Source organism: Lucilia cuprina, chromosome 4, assembly GCF_022045245.1.
Source record: "Lucilia cuprina isolate Lc7/37 chromosome 4, ASM2204524v1, whole genome shotgun sequence".
Taxonomy (NCBI): domain Eukaryota; kingdom Metazoa; phylum Arthropoda; class Insecta; order Diptera; family Calliphoridae; genus Lucilia; species Lucilia cuprina.
Genome location: NC_060952.1, coordinates 81,661,701 through 81,685,098, shown reverse-complemented (window position 1 = coordinate 81,685,098; position 23,398 = coordinate 81,661,701). Strand labels below are relative to the sequence as shown.

At 32.6% G+C, this 23,398-nt stretch overlaps 5 protein-coding genes across 5 annotated transcripts in view; 2 read left to right on the top strand and 3 right to left on the bottom strand.

The window, feature by feature from the left end:
• Positions 1–1,014, top strand: part of LOC124419281 — a 2,054-nt gene extending 1,040 nt beyond the window's left edge. Inside the window, exon 3 of the mRNA XM_046947929.1 lies at positions 1,006–1,014. Coding sequence (XP_046803885.1) covers positions 1,006–1,014 — 9 coding nt within the window. The remainder of the gene's footprint in view (positions 1–1,005) is intronic.
• A 3,191-nt stretch (positions 1,015–4,205) lies between these two features.
• LOC111679372 (alpha-1,2-mannosyltransferase ALG9) lies at positions 4,206–6,843 on the bottom strand. Its single transcript, XM_023440936.2, has 4 exons — positions 6,608–6,843; positions 6,143–6,511; positions 5,604–6,081; positions 4,206–5,329 (listed from the first exon to the last, which is right to left on the bottom strand). The coding sequence occupies exons 1-4, from the start codon at positions 6,727–6,729 to the stop codon at positions 4,451–4,453; spliced, it is 1,848 nt and encodes a 615-aa protein (XP_023296704.2). The 5' UTR covers positions 6,730–6,843; the 3' UTR covers positions 4,206–4,450.
• Positions 6,844–8,365: 1,522 nt separating this feature from the next.
• Positions 8,366–11,580, top strand: LOC111679363 (DNA replication licensing factor Mcm2). The gene is made up of 4 exons (XM_023440926.2): positions 8,366–8,548; positions 8,612–9,646; positions 9,708–10,799; positions 10,864–11,580. Exons 1-4 carry the CDS (start codon positions 8,543–8,545, stop codon positions 11,383–11,385), a joined length of 2,655 nt encoding a protein of 884 aa, XP_023296694.2. The 5' UTR covers positions 8,366–8,542; the 3' UTR covers positions 11,386–11,580.
• Positions 11,581–12,682: 1,102 nt separating this feature from the next.
• On the bottom strand, positions 12,683–14,849 carry LOC111679364 (probable ATP-dependent RNA helicase DDX55 homolog). Its single transcript, XM_023440927.2, has 3 exons — positions 14,639–14,849; positions 14,179–14,574; positions 12,683–14,115 (listed from the first exon to the last, which is right to left on the bottom strand). Exons 1-3 carry the CDS (start codon positions 14,738–14,740, stop codon positions 12,799–12,801), a joined length of 1,815 nt encoding a protein of 604 aa, XP_023296695.2. The 5' UTR covers positions 14,741–14,849; the 3' UTR covers positions 12,683–12,798.
• Positions 14,850–19,996: 5,147 nt separating this feature from the next.
• The window catches only part of LOC111679362 (E3 ubiquitin-protein ligase TRIM33), a 61,099-nt gene continuing 57,697 nt past the window's right edge, over positions 19,997–23,398 (bottom strand). The window contains exon 11 of the mRNA XM_046947928.1: positions 19,997–20,013. Within this exon, the coding sequence (XP_046803884.1) occupies positions 19,997–20,013 (17 nt within the window). The remainder of the gene's footprint in view (positions 20,014–23,398) is intronic.

Below are 23,398 nucleotides of genomic sequence, written 5' to 3'. Positions count from 1 at the left end.
AGCTCTAACCGTTTAGGCTGTGCGATGATGAATCAGTCAATCAGTCAGTCAGTCAGTCAGTCAGTCAGTCAGTCAGTCAGTAACGTTAGAATTTTATATATATAGATAGAGATTATAATGGGATATTGCTCTGTTAGGACTTTTGTTAGTAAATGGAACAGTAATTTACTGGATTATTGCAGGTTATGAGATGATAAGTGGGAAGTAGATAAGGTACAGAATATCTCTGGGAGAAATTGCGGAACGTAACCATAGTAGTCTACTAGGTTTCGTCAAGGGAAGTAATTACTTCTTTAAAAGGGCTTTATGAGGGATAATTTATTTTCTGCCTCATTTTTTATTCTTAAGAGTAATAACTTAGGAAATCTTCTGATTTGTATTCCCTTGGGAAATATACCTGCTTCCACTTCTTTCTCTCACAAACACTGCTCGTACAAACCGCAAGCATTTGTGCAATCACAAAACAGCCTCATACACTACATAAAAGACTTGCACAAACGTAAAATACTGGTAAGTTTGTCAAGCCGCTTGTGTAGTCTATTTGGCCCTTAAGTTACAAGAAAAAATAGTAACGTTCAACTAAATTTAGAGAAATTTTTGTCTCCTAAACAAGACGGAACTTTTCCTTAAACAAATTCTAACCCACATTTTCAGCCATAACTTAAGAAATATTGACAGTTCTCATACAAAAATTGTCTTAACTGGAACAATGACTGAAAATGGGGGAAAAACTGTTAAAATAAGCTCTAAATTATAAGATTCTTTCTACCAAGTGTGAGGTGTGTTACATTATTGACCTCTTTTGAGATTCGGCACACACTTTGTAATTTTGGGCCGAGATTTAATTTTTAGATTGACGGTATTGCTTTCGCTGCGTTGAAAGGCTTTGGCTGAATGAATTCTAACTTTCTTAGTTATTTGATTCGGTTATTATTTGAATTATTTTTCTTATTAATTTTTAATATAAAGATTTAATTTTAATAACTTTAATAATACCTTTTTCAGCAAATTTAATAGAACTTTTTTCAATTGACTTCTCGTTATTAATGAAAAATGTCACAAAATAAAAAAAATATTAAAATCAAATGTATTGTGATGAATATTTTTTTCAAAAGTATAAAGTTTAAAGTGAATTAAGTGGTTTAATATAAATTAAGGGCGTGTTTTTCTGATAAAGATAATCTTCATTCTTTGGTTAAACCTTATTATATGAGACCTTAGGTAGCTTAGAAAATACTTAATTTATATATTTACAAATAGAGGTGGTTATCATCACCTAAAGTCTACAAGTGCCTCGAGCTCCCTAAAGCTATTACATTCGCTCTTTTGTTACCGACTACTCCCGAGTGGGCTGGTGCCCATATGATATGAACCTTACCTCTGGGAGTGTATTCAATGAAAGCTTTCTTACAATCCAATACAGTCTTAGATTTAGTTCTATCTCTTGATATCGCCCTAATTGCCTTCTGGCTATCGGTCAATATATTAAGCGCTGTGGGCGCCAAATTTATTACAATCCAATTTACGCATTCTGTTATTGCTTGTACTTCTGCGTGGAAGCTTGTTTTATGATTTGTTAAACTGTGGTATATTTCTGCTTCTAGATCTTCAATATAGAACCCCAGTCCCACTTTATCCCCCAATTTAGAGCCATCCGTATAACAACGTCTTCATACTGGTGTTTGCTCTAATGTTCCGCTTGACCAAGACATTCTATCTGGGATTAGCGTTTCAAAGTTTCCGATATATTCTGTGTCTGGTATTCGATCAGGCACATCCGATAATTGTGTATAACCGCTTTTCACCTAAAGTAATCTCCTCAAAATGAGCAAGTCTGAAGTTATTATAATAGTACGTATTCTGAGTGGGCACACAGGATTACGAGCACATTTATGCAAAATTGGATGTGCGGAGAGGGCAGTGATATTCTGGAGCACTTTCTTTGCCATTTTCAGGCATTCGTCGAAGTTTGATCCAAGTATCATGGAAGTGATGTTAATCCGGAAATAACATTCCTGACTAACAATGATGGGAAGATTCTTAGGAATTTCGTTCAGGAAACTGAGTTTTTGAACACTGAAAAATAATTCATTCAGTTCCCTCTTTTTTTTCTCATTATAAGGCGCCATCAACGTAGCCTAACCCTAACCGAATACAAAATGACTTTCCTACGACAATCGGTTCTTCGCACCGGAACGACTCGGAGTTCAACGAACAACGATCAAGGATTGTCAACCCAGCCATATTATGACAAGATGACTACCCTTCGTGAAGGGTAGTTTGTCTAAATCCTTAGATTTTCTATTATAATATGTATCCAATTCAAAATTACTTATTATTTTCGAAATGTTGAAGAGTTTTAATAGATATATATGCCAATAAATCAGTTAAAAATTACCAAATTTAAAAACCTAAAAAAGCAAAATACTTTATTGACTAAAAAATTAACAACAATACGTTCACATTTTATCAAAAATCTCATTATTTAATATCACAATTTTGACTTTTTATGGTAGAGAATTAAAATAGAAGATATTCTTTAAAAAAATAATCAAAAATTTGGAATATTTTACGTATGCAAATTACTTAGTTTATTCACTGTATGTATATGTGTAAAAATCAATGCTTGGAAAATGGAAATGAGAATTAATTAAAAACTTAACCGCATTAATTGATTGTAGATTTATTACAGGAATTTTTTATGTAAAAACTGTTAAATCATTGATAATCTTATAAATACATTGACAATTTTAAAATTCCAATGAATTAAGAATGTAATTCAAAAGAACTCATTCTTCAAAATAAATAATAATAGTGAAAACGAATTCATTTATTAAAGATTTTTTGTAATTCATGACTGAAATATTTTTTATAAACTCTTTATTTACATAACTTTGATATCATAGGAAAATATGGGCAAGTTTTAAGCAAATTTTGAGTTTTCTTTAATAGGCAGCCTTTTCTTATTATGTACCACCCTAATGCAAACACATAAATTTTGCACGATTTCGACAGTATTTATTGCTATGAAATTATAAACCACAAAAAAATATGCTTACCCAGCATTTTTTGTTTATTCATATTGAAAGTTTTATTGTTGCTGTGATAAGATGAACTTACACCACCTAATAAAACTTTAAAATCAACATCCACAATGCCGACACCAACACCACCGGCACTATTAGTGCTATAACTTTCAGATATCGAGCTACTACTGCTAGGAATAATTAAATGGCTCTGGCCTTCTGTGATAATTTCCGATCTTTTTATGGCAGTTTTAGTGGTGGTTACACGTTGTGCCATAAAATGTGTATAATTATCAAAATGTATAACTGTACTCTGGCCAGCAGGTATTATACAGGGAGCAATCTTTTTCGGCATATACTGTATGGAATCTTTACGTTCCAGGGACATGGAAAGCGAAGAAACAACTGCTTTTCCTTGGGACGTTGATGTTACAGAAATCTTTGCACTGGAAGCTGTAGCTGTAGTAGTGAGCGGATTACCATTAGAATTAAAATTTCCAATAGTTCTTATTCGTTTCTTTTCGATTTGCTTCTTAAACACGGATGAATTATTATTGAGTGTACTACTGCTACAACTATTGGTTTGTTCTTGTACATCTTCAATGATGTGAAAACTGGACATTTTATTTTTTCAATCAATTAGCATTCGCAAATTATTTCTTATTTTTTTACTACTTGTGTAAAAATTGTATTTCCCGCGACGAAACTTTCTCGTAAAGTTAACGGAACTTCTTTGTAGTTGTTGTTGTTTATTTTTTTGTTGCAGTGATGCCTTTTTATATGAAGAGAATTCTTTTGTAGGGTTACCGTATTGTATTATTTAGATTATTATAGGGAAACGTAAAGAAATAACTTTGTTTCAGAATTTAATATTAAATTTGTTGGAAAATTGTTTAAAGTAAATAGAAGTTAATGTTTTTGGAAGTAAATCCTTACTATTTATAGCAAAAAATTATGGCTTTATTTACTAAAACAATAAAAAATAAAACAATTGAATAAATTCTTATAATTTTTAAGTGAAATGTAAAATCATGTAGAATAAATGTAGAACTACATTTTAACAAAATTATCTTAATAAATTCGTATTCAAAATATGAACTTACCATTAGGATTTGTTTTAAATTTCATTAAATATTTTGTATAAATATATTACTTTTATATTAATAAAAACACATGTTATTTAAATAAAATTATTTTTATTAAAACCGTTTTGTATTCAATCTTTGGCTTACATTTCTGTAAATATGGACATCATCTTTTTACATATTTACTAATAAAAAACTTTACTTTGTCACGCAAATATTGCAAATAGAATTGTATTTTTTTATTCAAAAGTCGTTGCCATTTTAAATGCTGTCTTTACACATGTATAAACCTATAAAAACTTAAGTAAATTAAACCATTTCATATTGGTATCCTTAAATCTAACTAAGTTTCATTTTCTTTCTTTTCAATAGATTAAAATTGCCATATTTCGTATAATTATCGGTTAAGAAAGGTATATAAAATGCTCTATAGAATCTATGTGATTTTTCTGTTATTAAAAATGGTAAACTTTTCATTATAGTCCAATCTTTTGTTCTCTTCGAATAGCTAGGTTGTAGTTCAGTATATTTTCCTTCATCAAAATCTATTAGAAAATCACAATTTTCATATGGGAAATGCATACGTTCGTCACCCTTATTCATATCATTAAAATATGGATGTATTATTTGTGTAGCATTTTCTCCATCGGCATAGTAGGCTGGTAGCATTCCATCGAATTCGGATTTCAAAAAACGTAAACGAAAGTTTTGAGCGGGAAAGAAGAAACTGCCAGGATAACGATACCAATCTTTGCCAATACAAACATTATATATTTGATTTTGTCTGTATTGTGGTGTAGTTTTGAATTGTGTTAATTCCATCATCAGATCCATGGGAGCATGATAATTACGATAGAGTGCAAATACACGCGATAAACCCATCAAAGTACTTATCATCATAATGAAAATGGCTATAAACATAGTGTGATCCAAATAATGAGCGCCAGAAGTAGCATTTTTAATTTTTACCACTAGAGTTTTAAGGCGGAAAAATATACGTTGAAAGACATCTACAGTAATGGCACCACACAGAGATATTAATGGATAAACCGGGAATAGAAAACGTTCTTCCTTGTGAGGTTGAGCGAAAAATACCAAAAGCCATAAATAGAATGGTGCTAAGGTAAGGTAACGTGGAAAATTTAAAGTTGAACTTGATTTAGCGGGCACCACAAAGTAGTCGATTACTAACATTAGTGGGGTGATTAACGATAAAAGCTGAAAAAATTAACAAAAATACGATTTGTATTACTAGAAACTAAAGCAAATTTTTCATATTATTAATTTTAAATATAATTCATTCTCTAAGAGATCTGATGAAATAACAATAATTTTAAAACTATAATTTTTTTTGGAGAAAATTTCCTATTATTTGTGTAATATCATAAAATGTATAACTTGGCAACTCTTAATAAACATTTCAAAATAAATATGGTTACCCACTTTCTAACATTTACTTCCCTTACAATTTTGGATTAAACACTACACTTACCCAAACTATATTGAAATTCAAAAATCCATTTATCAAATAGTAACTCAATGGTTCAGTACCAAAAATATTTGGACCATGGCTGGTAAACACATTATATATGACAATGTTCAAAGGAGCAAAGGTGAATTTACCAAAATAGCTCGAATCAATGACAATCATGGGTATGGCAATAGTAGCAGCCGATATGCCGGCCCACAAAAAGAATGTACGAAACATGCGTTTACGTAACAGCATATCCACTGCTATAGGTACACCAATTAAACCAGCAAAAGGCCAACCCAATAAGGCCGAAATGGCTATAAAAAATACAGCCAAAGGATACTTTTGAGTCCACCAAGCAGCCAATGCCGAACAACCGAAATACATAGCAAAGGATGAAGGTAATAAAGCTGTGCTAGAAACAAACATGCCCACACTAAATAGTTGGAATATAAGCCATAAACGGCCTATATGTATGCCAAATTCTTGACAAATGGATCTGTAATAAAAAAGAATCATTCAAGTTATGTGAATACTAAACAACGCCTGGAACCACTTACATGTACATAAATCTTTCCATTACGGCACAACCAAAACCCAGCATACAACGTATCATATAAAAAATAAGTATTGGACTAGGATGGAATACTTTTTGATAAATCCATCCGGGAACTCCCTGCAACAAGAGATAAGTGTATGACCGTAAAGCAAATTGTGGACTATACTCCCAAGTCTGTAGGCCATGACCGTTAATAATATAGTGCAGTGGTTCCCAATAGTTGTATGTTTCATCGCAGTCCGATATATAGGCCCAAATGGCACTACATAAACGAGCGCTAACAAATGTTTTAAAAGCCGTATGAACACTTGGCACTACATTTGATTTCTCATTACTCGACACTGTTTCCTGTTGATTTTTATGATTATTGCTAAAAGAAAAAATCGTTATCTGGTGACTTAATAATGTGCTATATCCATACCGGCTTTTTGTTGTAGGTGTTGCAATGTTTGTTTGTTCGTCTTACCTTGATTTCTTGTTTTCTTTCTTTGTCACTGTTGTGTTAAGCTTTTTGGGAGGTTTTCGTGAACCCACATTGTTGTCCTGTTTATTGGCATTATAACGTTGCCTGGCCGCTGGTGGTGCCATGATTTAACTTAAAATTATATAGTTTTTTTCAATTATTCCAATAAAATTCTACCGTAAATAAAAAACTTGTGACGTGAAAAAATCTTATCAGCTGAAGGGTGGTTTGTAGTGTTGTTAATTTAGCGATTTCTAATAAAATTTTATTAATTTTTTATTTGGTAAGTGGAAAATTTTTTGCAAATGCAGGGAAAGAATTAAATGCTTCAAAATATATATGTAGTATATGTTTAAACATGGAATGACTAATTTTTAAATCATGTATTTAGTGCAATCCAATGCAGAGGAAGGGTTCTATAGTTGAAACGAAAAGTCGACTTTTTGCATTTTATGAAAAGTCGACTTTTCGACTTTCGACTTTCGACTTTTTGCATTTAATTAAAAGTCGATTTTTCGACTTTTCGACTTTTTTATTTAATTAAAAGTCGATTTTTCGACTTTTAATATTTTGTAAATAGTCGACTTTTCGACTTTTTCCGACTTTTCGACTATTTTCGACTTATTTCGACTTTTTCCGACTATTTTCGACTTTTTCCGACTTTTTGACTTTTTCCGACTTTTCGACTTTTTTCGACTTCGACTTTTTTTGATTTTTCGACTTTTATTTACAAATTCGACTTTTCGACTTTTTTCATAGACGATAGTCGAGTTATCGACTTTTTTGGAACAAAGTAGTCGACTTCGACTTTTTTCGACAAAAAGTCGATTTTTCGTTTGTTCGAAAGTCGATTTATAGAACCCTATGCAGAGGGTAGTATTGTGCTAAAAAAATTAAATACATTATTTTTGTTACATTCTCGTGAAAAAAAAACGAGAGAACTAAGTAAAATATTATTACGAATAAAGAAATTTCCTACTCTGGTTGTTGTTGCTGTAAATAGTAGATTGTTCGATTATTCGAAAGTCGATTTATAGAACCCTAGTTCTTTCCTGGGGAAAAACTTTAGGTTGATACTGCCGACGCTGGATTGACAATATTTGACCGAGTATAACTTAGGGTTCTATAGTTGAAACGAAAAGTCGACTTTTCGCCTTTTTGCATTTTATGAAAAGTCGATTTTTCGACTTTTTTCATTTAATTAAAAATCGACTTTTAGACTTTTCGACTATAAGTATTTTATAAATAGTCGACTTTTTCCAACTTTTCGACTTTTTTCGACATTTCGACTTTTTCGACTTTTCGACTTATAGACTTTTTTCAACTTTTTGACATTCAGACTTTTCGACTTTTATTGACAAAGTCGACTTTTCGACTTTTTTTGCAGATGATAGACGACTTTTTTGGAACAAAATAGTCGACTTCGACTTTTCGACTTTTTTCGACAAAAAGTCGATTGTTCGATTATTCTAAAATCGATTTATAGAACCCTACTCAGTTCGTTCCGGAGCCACAAAGTGACATCTCTGTATACCCTGTGCCGGAGCGAAGACCAAATGGTCATTTAATATTTGCTTTCAAAATATTATATTACTTTTTAATTTTTCGCATTCCGTTTTTTTTTATAATCGTTGAAAATTTAAAAAAAATAATTGAAGACTTTGTCGGCTTACAGTAAATTTTTTTTTAGCCGCCGCCGACATTTTAAATTAAGTCGTTAATATTTGTCGGCGCAGTGCTTTGCTCTGTTTGCGCGCCAAAAACAATTTACCTCTTCGCGTGTTTTATTTTTGCAAAACAACAAATTATTATAAAAATTGCATTCTTTGTGCATCGGTGGCTGCAGGCAAATACCAAGCGCTAAAAATTTGTTAAACAATTGTTATTTGTTAAGTTTGTTTGATTGTTTTTGATTAAAAGTTTGTTTTCTTAATAAAAATGGCTGTAAGTTGTGTTAAAAAATGTGTGTGAGACTAAAATTTTATAGATGACAATATCTTTATGTAGGATTTACCAAGTTCTCCACCGCCAGCAACACCCAGCGATGGTGCCGATAGACGTGACCTAAGGGCCGCCATGACTTCGCCTGTGGGAGATTTTGAACCTTTTGAAAATGAAGATGAAATTTTGGGTGATCAAACAGTGCGTGACGAAGAAGAGGAAGATGGAGAGGAATTGTTTGGAGATAATTTGGAAAATGATTATCGCCCTATGCCAGAACTGGATCATTATGATCCTGCTATGCTCGACGATGAAGAAGACTTTTCCGAGCTGTCACAGGGTGATCGTTTGGCAGCTGAACGGGAAATGAATAGAAGAGATCGTGCCAAGGGTATACATCGTGATGACCGTGATTTGGGCTTTGATCAGAGCGATGATGATGACGATGTGGGTCCTAGAGCTAAACGTAGGGCCGGCGAGAAAGCGGCTGTGGGAGAGGTAGAAGATTCCGAAATGGTAGAATCCATAGAAAATCTAGAAGATACTAAGGGTCATTCTACCAAAGAATGGGTTAGTATGTTAGGTCCCCGCACCGAAATTGCCAATCGCTTTCAATCGTTCTTGCGTACCTTTGTGGACGAAAGGGGAGCCTATACCTATCGTGAGCGCATACGCCGTATGTGTGAACAAAATAAATCTTCATTTGTTGTCTCCTATACTGATTTGGCGAATAAAGAACATGTATTAGCTTATTTCTTACCCGAAGCTCCCTTTCAAATGTTGGAGATTTTCGATAAAGTAGCCAAGGACATGGTTTTATCTATTTTCCCCACCTACGAACGTGTTACTACGGAAATTCATGTGCGCATTTCAGAATTGCCTTTAATTGAGGAATTGCGTACATTCCGTAAATTACATTTAAATCAATTGGTACGTACTTTGGGTGTTGTAACCGCCACTACAGGAGTATTGCCACAGTTGTCTGTTATCAAATATGATTGTGTTAAGTGTGGTTATGTTTTGGGTCCTTTTGTACAGTCACAAAATGCTGAAGTTAAACCTGGCTCATGTCCTGAGTGTCAAAGTACTGGTCCTTTCTCGGTAAGTAGCTGTATGTTTATTTTATTAATAAACAAAAATTAATATTTTTTTGTTTTAACAGATCAATATGGAACAAACTTTGTATCGTAATTATCAAAAAATTACTCTACAAGAATCACCCGGCCGAATACCCGCTGGTCGTATACCACGTAGCAAAGATGTTATCTTGCTAGCAGATCTTTGCGATCTCTGTAAGCCTGGTGATGAATTAGAAGTCACTGGTATTTATACCAATAACTATGATGGCTCTTTAAATACCGATCAAGGTTTTCCCGTCTTTGCCACTGTTATCATAGCCAATCATATTGTAGTTAAGGATTGCAAGCAGGTTGTTCAATCTTTAACCGATGAAGATATTGCCACCATACAAAAATTAAGCAAAGATCCACGTATTGCCGAACGTATTGTAGCATCAATGGCTCCCTCCATTTATGGTCATGATTATATTAAACGCGCTTTAGCATTGGCTTTATTTGGTGGCGAATCCAAGAATCCCGGTGATAAGCATAAGGTCAGAGGTGATATCAATTTGTTGATATGTGGTGATCCTGGTACAGCCAAATCACAATTTTTAAAATACACCGAAAAAATTGCTCCACGTGCTGTATTCACTACTGGCCAAGGTGCCAGTGCTGTAGGTTTGACTGCCTATGTAAGACGTAATCCTATTTCACGTGAATGGACTTTAGAAGCTGGTGCCTTGGTATTGGCCGATCAGGGTGTATGTTTAATTGATGAGTTTGATAAAATGAACGATCAAGATCGTACTTCTATACACGAAGCCATGGAACAACAATCTATTTCCATATCAAAAGCTGGTATTGTTACTTCTCTACAGGCTAGATGTACTGTAATTGCTGCCGCCAATCCCATTGGTGGACGTTATGATCCCTCAATGACATTCTCCGAAAATGTTAATTTATCCGAACCCATTCTGTCACGTTTCGATGTATTATGTGTGGTAAAGGATGAATTTGATCCTATGCAAGATCAACATTTGGCTAAGTTTGTTGTCAACTCACATATTAAACATCATCCTTCCAGCGAGGCTGAAATGGAGGAGACCCAACCTAGTGGTGTTAGTGAAATACCACAAGATCTTTTGAGACAATATATAGTGTATGCCAAAGAAAATATAAGACCAAAATTAACGGTGAGTGGAATACAAATATAATAATTTAACAATTTCAACAAATATTATTTTCTTATGCTTGCAGAATGTTGATGAAGACAAAATTGCCAAAATGTACTCACAACTACGTCAAGAGTCCTTTGCCACCGGTTCTCTACCCATAACAGTACGTCACATTGAAAGTGTTATACGTATGGCTGAGGCTCATGCACGCATACATTTGCGTGAAAATGTCATTGAAGCTGATGTCAGCATGGCCATACGCATGATGTTGGAATCGTTTATTGAAGCCCAGAAATTCAGTGTTATGAAAAAGATGCGTACAACATTCCAAAAGTATTTGGCCTTCCAAAAGGATCATTCCGAATTGTTATTCTTTATACTGCGTCAATTGACATTGGATCAATTGGCCTATATTAGATGTAAAGATGGTCCATCGGCAACACATGTGGAAATTATGGAAAGAGATTTATTGGAACGTGCCAAGCAATTGGATATTTTCAATTTGAAACCATTCTATGAATCGGAATTGTTTAAACAAAATGGTTTTTCTTATGATGCTAAACGGCGCATCATTTTACAAATTGTTACCGAAGCAGCCATTTAAGTTGTACAAACATATTGAGAGAAGGAGTACATGTTGCATTTTTTTATATATATACCCATATATTGTTACATTGTAAGGATTTTTATATAGATTTTAAGTTTCATTTAAACAATTGTTTTCTTTTTTAAGCAAAAGTTTTTTCATTAACATGTTTAATTTTTCATAAATTGCAAAATAAATTTTTGGCAAAACAAACCAGAATCGGTTCGTATCAGGTCTTCACCGATGGCTCTTTATCGAAAGATGGCGTGGGCGGTGGCTTCTATATTGCACATACTGGAACGGAAGTTTCTTTTAAACTTCCTGACCAATGTAGCGTACTTCAGGCTGAATTATCAGCCATAAAACGGGCTGCAAACTGGCTCAGGTTCTATCGAATATACCAGGAAGATATTCGAATTTATACCGACAGTCAGGCTGCCCTAAGGGCTATAAGTGGTGTTTATACAACATCACACTTGGTCCTAGAATGCCGGGCATCTCTAAATGAGATGGCGAAGCATTCCACAGTGGGACTGTATTGGATTCCAGGTCATCGACAGATACCTGGCAATACCATCGCGGACTCTCTTGCGAAAGTGGGTTCCTCACTAGCGACAGAGTACACCGACAATTTCGTTGGCATTCCGCTTTCAAGCTGCAAGCGCTCGATTCGCGAAAAACTCCACGAGCTTGCGCAACACAAATGGTCGACTGAGGCTACCTGTAGACTGGCGAGGATCATTTGGCCGTCTTATGACCCACGAAGATCACGAGTCCTAATTCAGTTTCCGAGAGCAAATCTTCGAAACTTGATTGCAGTGGTGACTGGCCACTGGCCTTTTGGGCTCCATGCTAGAAGATTAGACCTTCCTAGAAATGACTTCTGCAGGAGCTGTCAAGACGAAGAGGAAGAGGAGAGTACTGTTCACTTCCTCTGTCAGTGTCCTGCCCTAGCGGAGCATAGATCGAATCTGCTAGGAGCAAATGTCATACACGATTTAACGGACCTATCTGAGGCTGACATCCGAAGGATAGACTCCTTTATTCGTGCGACAAAATGGTTTGGATAGGAAACCAGAGTAGATAGGTCGAAGTGTAATAATACGCCGACCGTTTTCTTTCTCTTTTAAGGTACCACAAAGGGATCATTACATGGACCCAAGTGTGCCCCTAATGCGAACTGCAAGGGACAGTCTGCAAACCTAACCTAACCAGAATCGTTCGAATAAACGTTTAATATACTGTACAGTTATTATCGGCTCAATTTGGAAAAAGTTTTCAAGATGTTTTGACAAAAAAAATATAAAATCTTGAATTTTTTTATAAAATTTTAAAGTTTTTTATTTTTATCAATAAAATTACTTGCAAAACTTATTTTTAACATTAATACAACATCTAATTGTATATACACTTCCTCCTAATAGTTCTAATTTAATCCTCATCTATACCCATTTCTTTATTAAAATCTTCCTCGCTAATTTTGTTCTTTTTCAATCTCTTAAATAAACGTATATCATTGGCCAACTCATCGAGATCTTCTTGGGTAAATTGTTGTTTGCGTTTCTTTCCTTTCGCTCCATTGGCTGCTTCATCTGCTTTTTTACGTTGTTTTTTAGCTTTTCTTAGTTCTTTTTTGGTCTTAACATCCATTTTAGCCTTTTTCGTTTGGTCCCAAGCTTCAGTTTGTTTTTTATGTTTCTTTTTGCCCGGCCACTGTCCGGTCTCTTCGTAGGTTTTTACTTTTTCCTGTCTAGCCTGTTCTTTTTGGGCATTTTTATAGGTTAACTTATTGACATCAACTTCAAAGTTAGGTGCTATGAAATTATCGGCATTTAAGGTCTTTAATTCAGGCATACGGGGCATTTGCAGAAGACCATAACCTGTGGCAGCTTTGCCCATGTCCATATCTTTTAATCTTAAAATAGCATTACATTCATGTTTTCTATAGGCTTGTATGTGTGAGACGAAAGCTCTGACACCCTTGTCATACAAACCCTTATCGGAGGCCTGTAATTTATGTAATTTTTCCAAAGTGGGTTTTAGTTGATTCCTATCAAAGCCTAAATCATCCATTTCTTCTAACTCCACTTTTTGGTTGATTTTCAAAAATGTCGCATAAGCATCTTCCGAGGGCAAAAGGAATACCAAAGCATTGCCCTCATTACCCTGGCGAGCGGTACGTCCCACACGATGTACAAAACTGGCAGCATTCGAGGGAGGATCCCACTGTATAACCCAGTCAATTTCGGGCACATCTAAACCTCTGGCCAACACGTCCGTACACAACAATATCGATTTATCTTCTTTACGAAAACGTTCTATAATATTTTTACGTTTATTTTTCATTTTTCCATGTATCCCTAGAATGGAACGATCTTTTAGAAATTGTGGCATTATTTCCGACCAGTATTCAACACAGGCACAGGTGGGAAAGAAAACCATAATTTTGCTATCTTTAGCTTTACTAGACTTGAGAAAATGTAATAAAGCTATAAATTTCTCATCGGCCTCCAATAAAGTATAGTAGTTTTGTAAACGAATAGGTGTATTAATGGTCGATTTCTCTTTGACCGATACCAAAACAGGATTACGGAGACCAGCTCTTATAAGATCTGTTACTTCGGTAGTTTGTGTGGCTGAAAATAGTCCAGTACGTCTTTGACGTGGTAAATAGGCCAAAATATTATTAATGGTAGCTTTAAAACCCAAATCCAATAAACGATCAGCTTCATCTAAAACCAAAAATTCCTAAAAAAATAAACATTTTCAATAAAATTAAAAAAAAAAAACTTTTCTTTTTCCCTAACTTACCAAACTTTTCATTCTAGCTGCCAAATTCAAATCACCTTTACGTTGAAATAAATCCTCTAATCTGCCTGGTGTGCATACCAATATACAAGGACCATCTTTTAACAATGTTTTAATATCATCCTCTATACTGTTGCCACCCACTATAAGTTTCTGGCGTAAATAGTTTAATTCTTCATGTTCCAAAAAACGTTCCAATACTTCTGATATCTGTAAAGCCAACTCTCTAGTGGGTGATATAATTAAAGCACCTATTTCTTTAGGCAACCAAGGGGTTTCTTTATGGCGACGCTGTAGCATTTCCAAAAGAGGCACAAGAAAAGCTAAAGTTTTACCAGAACCGGTAACAGCTTCTGCAGAGACATCTTTACGAGCCAATAGCAAGGGTATAGTAGCGGTCTGTGGTTTGAAAATATACAAATATTAAAAAAGTAAAATATGCCAATGTTTTTCTTATAATTACCTGTACTGGTGTCATTAAACTAAAGCCCATATCTTGTATAATTTCTAAAACCGGTTCAGATAATGGTGGTTTATCTAGAGCAGTCCATTTTTTGCGCGACATATTGTTATTTTAAGAAAGAAATTATAATATTTTGTTAAGAAGTTAAAAATTTAATATTTTTCTAATGAAATGTTAAATTTGTTCTTGTTTGTTTTGGTTTTTTTTTTGTTTTGACATTTCAACACGTGCTGAAGAGTTGCCAGTGTTTTAAAGTTAAGTACGTTTTAAAACAACTATCCAAATACAGTGTTGGAAAAGGTTTGTTTATTCATAATGGAAAAAGTGTAATTTTTTGAAATTTAGACTTTAACGTAATTTTTTTAACAAAATATTAACCCCCTTATTTATAAACAGCACTTTATTTTATAAAAAGTTTATAAAACAAAATTTCCATACGAAATTTGATTTATAAATCGTTTATAAAATAAAAATTTGTTTATGAATATGGGGGTAACTGTTTATGGAAAATGTTCGATTAGTTATGTGTTTTTTTCAATAAATTCTCAATTTGTAAAATCTTTTAAAAAAATTCCTCATTATTACAACATTTTCGTTAAAATCTCAATTTATTTACAAATTCTGTTAAATAAATTTGTAGATAAATTTTGATAAAATTTCAAGTATTAGAGAATTTTCGATAAGTTCTCAATAATTTCTATATATAAAGATGGTTTTCGATAATTTCTACATTTATAGAACTTTTTTGATTAATTATCGATTTTGACATCAATTTTCAAAATTTATCGATTTAAAGAAAATTTTCTATTTACAGAATATGTTTAATACTGAAAATTATTTTCTCAATTTCAAGGTTTTTGATAATTTCTACATTTAAAGAACATTTTCGATAATTTCTACATTTATAGAACATTTTCGATTAATTATCGATTTTGACATAAATTTTCAAAACTTTATCGATTTAAAGAAAATTTTTCAACAAATTTTCTATTTAAAGAATATGTTCGATCAATTCTCAATTTACTGAAAAGTTTCCTATTTATTTATTCTTCATCTATTAATAAATGTCATTTTCAAAATGCATTATTTATATAGACAATTTTCTACAATTTAATTTTCTTTACAAAATAAAACTTTTTTAAACATTATACATAATTTATTATACCGTTTTCAAGACGTTTGCCTAAAGCAAGCAATTATATCTAATTAGTATTGCAAAAAAAAATTAAATATTAAAAAATAAACTCTCTTTAAATATGGAAGGACCTTTTAGTATAACGGCATTGGCATACACGCAATGCACGTTGTTTTTGTTTATTTGTTTATTTGTTTTTGTTAGAACTTTTTACACAATAGTAGTTTCTTTAAGGGTTTGTCGTGGTAACCATGACAACCATTTTAAGGATATTTTATAGCAATTTTTGTATAACCACCATAAAACAAGGTTTTAACGAACTACTTGAGAAAAATATACTAATCGGTTCAGATTTCTGTCTGTTAAACTATGTTCGATCGTTTTACAAATGTTCACCCTAATGTTTTAACATCAGCTGCAGATTTTTTAAAGACTACATTTTAGAATCTGGATTCAATATTTTCAGATCCTTTTAGGAATTCTATTTAAAACTCAAAACTTTGTTGTATTAATATATCGGATTGATTTATTGAAAACCATTGTATTAAACTTTATGAGGATCGACACGAAATTGATTAAAGACAATAACTTTGTAATAGTGCCAAATTCGTCATAACCATACTGAGGTGTATACAAAGCTAAGGGCAATAAACACACATTGCACTATTTAATATTTACAGAAACATGTCTAGGAATATGAAAGTATAAAACATGATTACAAACCATGCAAGGTGTCCTTTAATTTACATGTAAAGGGTAAGTCATAAAAAAGTGTTATTTATTAAGTTTTGAATATTATATTGAAGAGGGCGTCAAATTAGTAAATGACATATGATATAGCTAATAGGGATATCATAACTTATAACGATAGTCAAGCTGCTATTAAATCTTTAATTGGTGTGTTTTCCACATCCAAAAATGCCCATGAATGTTGGACGTCTCTCAATGAGATGTCGAGACATTCGAACATTACCCTACTTTGGCTAAGGGATAATGCGATTTCGTATGACAACAATATTGCTGACGCTTTGGTAAGATCTGGCAAACATGCTTAGCATATTAGAAATAGATCAGATTTGCAATGTTCCACTACTAATAAAAAGGCAGATCACTAAAAACTGTCTCTCCATCGCTCTCGACAGATGGTGGCGTGAGTACCATCTGCCGATATCCACTGCGCTGTGGCCTCAAACGGATCCATACAGGTCAAAATATCTTTTAGGTCTCCAAAGACCATACAAATTTAGGTAGGCTGATATCGATTGTTACTGGCCCCTGTGAATTTGGTAACCATGCTAGACGCATTGGTCTCCCGTTTAATGACTTCGGTAGGAATTGTCAAAATTTGGATAAAGAAGAGACTATTGCTCAAATTCTCTGTGATTGACAGATAACCGAATTTGGAAACTTGTATCGGCCTATTTTGGCGATCTATCCGATTTGTCAAATATTCTAGTCTTTTGGCGATTAAAAATTTGTCAGAATGGGTGTGAATCTTGTTAACTACGTTAATTATCGCAGTAATGCCTGGTTTCTTACTTCAGCAGGTTCCTTACATCTCTTCTCTCTCTTTTCTACCTCTGTTTTCTACTTTTCTTTATCTCTTTTCTCTTCAAACTGGTATTCGTACAAAGGGATCAACCCGGACTCGATGGCAGTAATGTCTGGTTTCTTACTTCAGTAGTTTCCTTACATCTCTTCTCTCTTTTCTACCTCTGATTTCTACATTTCTTTATCTCTATTCTCTTCAAACTGGTATTCGTACAAAGGGATCATCGTGGATCCAAGTAAAGCCTAAATCGGTTAATTTGTATAACCTTACTTAAGGTGTGGTTATATTTTAGGGCTTTTTGAAGTCCAATCAATATCATATGTGTATTATGAATCGCTTCCATCGTGGGAATTTATTCGTTAGCAATTAGTCTATAATTTTCCTTAGAGAAAGAGAGAGACAACTTTTTTTCGATTTCTTTAAATATTCAAATTTTAATTATTCCCTACACCACTTTAATGGGGAGGGTATATTGGGTTTGTACTGATGTTTGTAATGCACAATAATATTAGTCCTATATCCAAAATACACTCAGAATTGTTTTCTAAGTCGATTTAGCTTTGTCCGTCCAAGTAAACCTTGCAATCAAACAACAGGTTGCAAATTTAATGAAATTTTGTACATGATCTTTTATTGTCCCAGGGAAGAAGCCCATTGAAAATGGTTAAGATCGGATAATTATTTCACCTAGCCCCCATAAAACTGAACCGCGGAATAGGGTTTGTAAACCTTGCAGTCAAAGTACAGGTCGCAATTTTGACGATAATTCAATGAAATTTAGCACATGATCTTCTGTAGACGAAGCTTATAGAAAACGGTTAACGTAGGTCCATTGTTTCGCCTAGCCCCCATGCAACTGAATCCGCCAAATAGAACTTTTAAGTTCATAATTATGTTTAACATACTCGTATCTCGACAAAAAGCTGTAAAACCAAGTTCAAATCAGGCCTTGATGAACCTTATGAACTTTTTAATTATAAATCCTCATTAGACCCTAGCCTACACCACTATAGTGGGGAGGGTATTATACGTTTGTGCTGATGTTTTTAACATACAAAAATATTGGTCCAATACCTTTAAGTATACCGATCGATTCAGAATCATTTTCTGAGTCGATTAAGACATGTACGTCCGTCTGTCCGGCTGGCTGTCCATGTAAACCTTGTGCGCAAGGTACAGGCCGCAATTTTCAAGATAATTTGATGAAATTTGGACCAAGCATGTTTTTTGGCACAGGGACGAAGTGCATTGAAAATGGTTGAAATCGGTCCATTATTTCACCTAGCTTCCATACAACCGTACCTCCCGATTTGAACTTTTTATGCCATAATTACGTCAATTATTCTACTATCTCTCTAAAAATTTGCACAAATAAGTTTTATATAAGTATAAATGACACTACAGATTTTCGTAAGGATCGGCCCTTATTTGACCCTAGCCCCCATACAAACCCCCTTAAAAAAATGTCTTAAACGTCTAAAATTGACTTGTAACCATTTGTATCGCAATGAAACTCAACAAAACTAACTGTTATTTTAAAAATATATCCTTTTCCCAAATTTAACGAGGATCGGCCCATATTTGACCTATATAAAGCCTCATTTAGAAATTTGAGTTTTTTTATCAATAAATTGTTTAAATATTTTGGATTTATGGCAATATTCAACATAAAAGTTTCTTTGTAAAAAATAAAAATGTATATTTTTAACATGGTGTAGGGTATTATATGGTCGGCCATGTCCGACTATACTTTCCTACTTGTTCTCAACAATAAATGGCTTATAAATGCTTTATTATGAAAACTAAATCACATTTTAATTTTGTAACAGGTGTAGGGTATAATTTCTTACACACAGAAACACACCCCTTATTAAAACACCCTTTATTTAACACTCACTATTTTGAATACTAAGGGAGTTAATCGAGAACAAATTTTATTTTGTACTTTTTTCTGTTCAATAATAAGTGTTATATAGTTAAACTCTGCAGTTAAATTACATATAAATTAGACTTAGACATTTCAGTTACTTTAAGGGGTTAAACGAAAACACATGGGAAACTATAAGTTAAAAAATTATTAGAAAAAACTTAATAAAATAAAAAATAATAAAAATTTCGTATAATTAATAACAAAATGTGCTTCCTTTATATGTTTATAATCGCTTTATTAACGGTTTTTATCAATTTGAATTGTATGGTTTTGAGTTCGAAAATGGATTATGAAAAGAATTTCAATCGTTCTCTTTTTCTATTTGATGATATTAAAAATTGTGCTAAAAATGAATTTTATGATTTAAATTATTTTCAATGTAGTGTTTGCAAGAGATTTGGTGAAAATTTACAAACTAATAAAGATAGTAAGTAGAGGGGAAAAAATTTATTTTTATTGATTAAACACAGGTTCTTTATAATTTCAGTTTTACCCCAAGAAATTTAATTTTTCATTTCGAAATTTAAGTTAAAACATTTGAATGTTCTGCCTATGGGTTTCAAAATAAAGATTTAACCTGTATTTTGAAATCTTAGCTTGAAGTTTGAAAAAGTCATCGATCCTTCGTTCAGATTACAATAAACTGAATTAGGGTGTGTCCTTATTTTAGATTTTTCTTAAATATTTAATTTCCAAGTTTTCCAATAAACTTAACAGACCCATAGAAATCCATAGATCTTTCTAAACGTATTTGGAATCTGGATTAATTATTATAAAAATGTTTAAATTTTAATATTTTGACATTTTTTTTTAATTTTAATTTTACTTTATTCACTAAACTTATTATCTTAATAAAAAGTTTTGTTGGTAATAAAATGGCCCAACAAAATAATTTAAATCAATATACATTCATAAATATTCATCTATATATATATATATATATATATATATATATATATAAGAATAGCGTTACTGACTGACTGATTCATCATCACACAGCCCAAACGGCTAAACCCAGAATCATGAAATTTTGACAGTAGATGTGTTTTTGGTTATGTAGATCCACTAAGGAAGGATTTTTTGGAAATTTGTACATTTACGGGTAAGAAGGGAAAAAAGGGTAAAACAGGTTTTCTTAATTATCTTACACAATATTAGTTATACAAGAAAATGCACCTGTATCTACTCTTAAAATGAAAAGATGGGTGTCTGGCACTTTTTTGAAATTCGTACTTTGAAGGGGTAAAAATATGTAACAAAGGTGATTTTGGTACCTTTTTCAGATCTTTATAACTTTTAAACTAATTAACGTAATAACGACACCTGTTTCGTACTTTTTTAAAATTCTGTCCTTTTTGGGTGTAAAAGGGACAAAACTGTATTTATGGTACTTTTTTTTAGCACATTAAGAAAACTTTTTCGGTTTATTGAATTATTCATATTAAATTACGGACTAACTCTGTAATATTTATTGTAATAAAATTTTTGCTATTTCACTGGGTAAAAATGTACCAAAAAGGGGAAAACCGGAAATTTAATTTTATTCAAACTCATTGAGCCAACTTTTAGGAAATTTCAAAAAGTAGTATATTTACTCACACAAAATAAGCTTTTGGTATATTATATAGGACCAAATTCGAGTAAATTGTTTGGTACCTTTTCTAAAGCACAATTTCTCTGGAATAAATGAATGCAGATTTGAATCGTTTGAGTTTTATCTGTGATATATATGTTGATTTAAATACGGAACATTTTGTAAACTTAATTCTCGAAAAAGTATACTTCTAAGCGAAAAGGGGAAACATTGTACTCTTTTTATTAGTACTTTCCACTTAGGTAAACTTTATTCCACTTTTGGTACTTTTTCTTCCTACATATGATACTCTATGTATGTTCTTTAATATGAACTGAAAACACATGATTATTAAACATACACGGTCCTCATTGAATACGATCCTTTAAGAGACAACTTTTTAGTACTTTTTATCTCATAAATTGTACTTTTTAATTTTCTAAAATATTCAACCTAGGAACATTAATTTTAACATACATGGTCTTGACTAAATAATATTCTGTAAGTGGGAACTATTTGGTACTTTTCTATTCAAATAGTACCTTTTAGATTCTTTATAATGGTTAACCTTAACACACGGTCCTTATTAAATGAGAATTTATTGAGGGAGATTATTGTATTTTTTCGTTTTTCCGATGGTTCTTTTTGATATTTTTACGATATTGAACATAGATATTGAAAATAAAATTAAAATTTAGGGACCTTTGTGAATGAGTATCTATTTTACGGTACTTTTTCAAATATTACTTTAAAAATTTTCTATAATGGAAGCTAAATGAATGAAACTAAAAATACAAGCTTCTTACTGAATGCGAATTTAATCACGTGATATTAAGAAAACAAAATTTTGAATGTATTTAATTTAAGTTAGGGTGCGAAGCACCCAGGGTATACATATACATATGTATGTATGTATGTATGTATGTATGTATGTATGTATGTATGTATGTATGTATGCATGTATGTATGTATGTATGTATGTATGTATGTATGTATGTATGTATGTATGTATGTATGTATGTATGTATGTATGTATGTATGTATGTATGTATGTATGTATGTATGTATGTATGTATGTATGTATGTATGTATGTATGTATGTATGTATGTATGTATGTATGAATGTATGAATGTATGAATGTATGAATGTATGTATGTATGTATGTATGTATGTATGTATGTATGTATGTATGTATGTATGTATGTATGTATGTATGTATGTATGTATGTATGTATGTATGTATGTATGTATTTTCCGTTAGTATAAACAAAACCACAAACTTTTAATTGCAACCTTAAAAATTGTTTTTTTTCAGAATTTTCTTGCGGTTGCACAACGTCACCAACACCAACCACTGTAACGGTCTATGACATTTTTAAACCCTACATAACGTGCAGCAACTTGTGCAACCAAAAGCAGATGCAATACAAAATAACGAATAGCACCAGTGAACTAATTGCTAAATATTGTATAAACAATGAAACCGTTCTTCCAAAATTGAAATGTAAATTTAAATATATTAATCGTACATTGACCGTTAGCCCTACACAATCATTGGCAGATTTTTCGCGAAGAATTGATGTGTACTATCGCAATTGGCTATACGATGGATTGTGTGATGATTGCAATATGGAGTATAATTTTCACTATCAGGACTATTGTATTGCAAATGGTCTGTTGCGACCTTTTCTAAGCTACAATTCCTTTTGGCAGACAACGACTTCGTCGCAACACTTTGGTGAATTGAAATTTGTGGCCTTCTTTTGTATGGCTCTCAATAATCAAACGGCCTGCCATCAGTTGGCCAATTTATGTGTTTTATCTCATTATGCCAATGATAAGAATTCACCCTGTAGTAAATTCCTTTATAATCAAGCCTCTGATTCAGTCTACAGATATGGTGGCAGTGTGGATGATTTAATGTCGCAACAACAAATGAAACCATTTCTGTACTATAGCAAGGGTAAAGAAACATTAGCGGAATTGGGTGCGCCAATCAAAGGTTTAACATATACTATGGATGCAAAAAAGACAAAAGTTAGTATTGGAATAGCTTAAGTGTTTGAACCAGGCATGGATAATTTAGCAATATAGTACCTTTTGATATTGCAGTCTAAGTCTATAGTCTAAATCTTAAATCTAGCATTTAGTCTTATCTTAAGGCTAATCTCTAGTCTAAAGTCTAGACTCTAGTTTAATCTATAGCCTCTAGTCTATGTCTAGTGTATTCTATCATCTAGTCTATGGTATAGTCTAGTCAATAGTCTAGTCAATAGTCTAGTCTAGTCTATAGTCTAGTCTTTAGTCTAGTCTAGCCTATAGTCCAGTCTATAGTCTAGTCTATAGTCTAGTCTATAGTCTAGTCTATAGTCTAGTCTATAGTCTAGTCTATAGTCTAGTCTATAGTCTAGTCTAAAGTCTAGTATATAGTCTAGTCTATAGTCTAGTATATAGTCTAGTATATAGTCTAGTCTATAGTCTAGTATATAGTCTAGTCTATAGTCTAGTCTATAATCTAGTCTATAGTCTAGTCTATAGTCTAGTCTATAGTCTAGTCTATAGTCTAGTC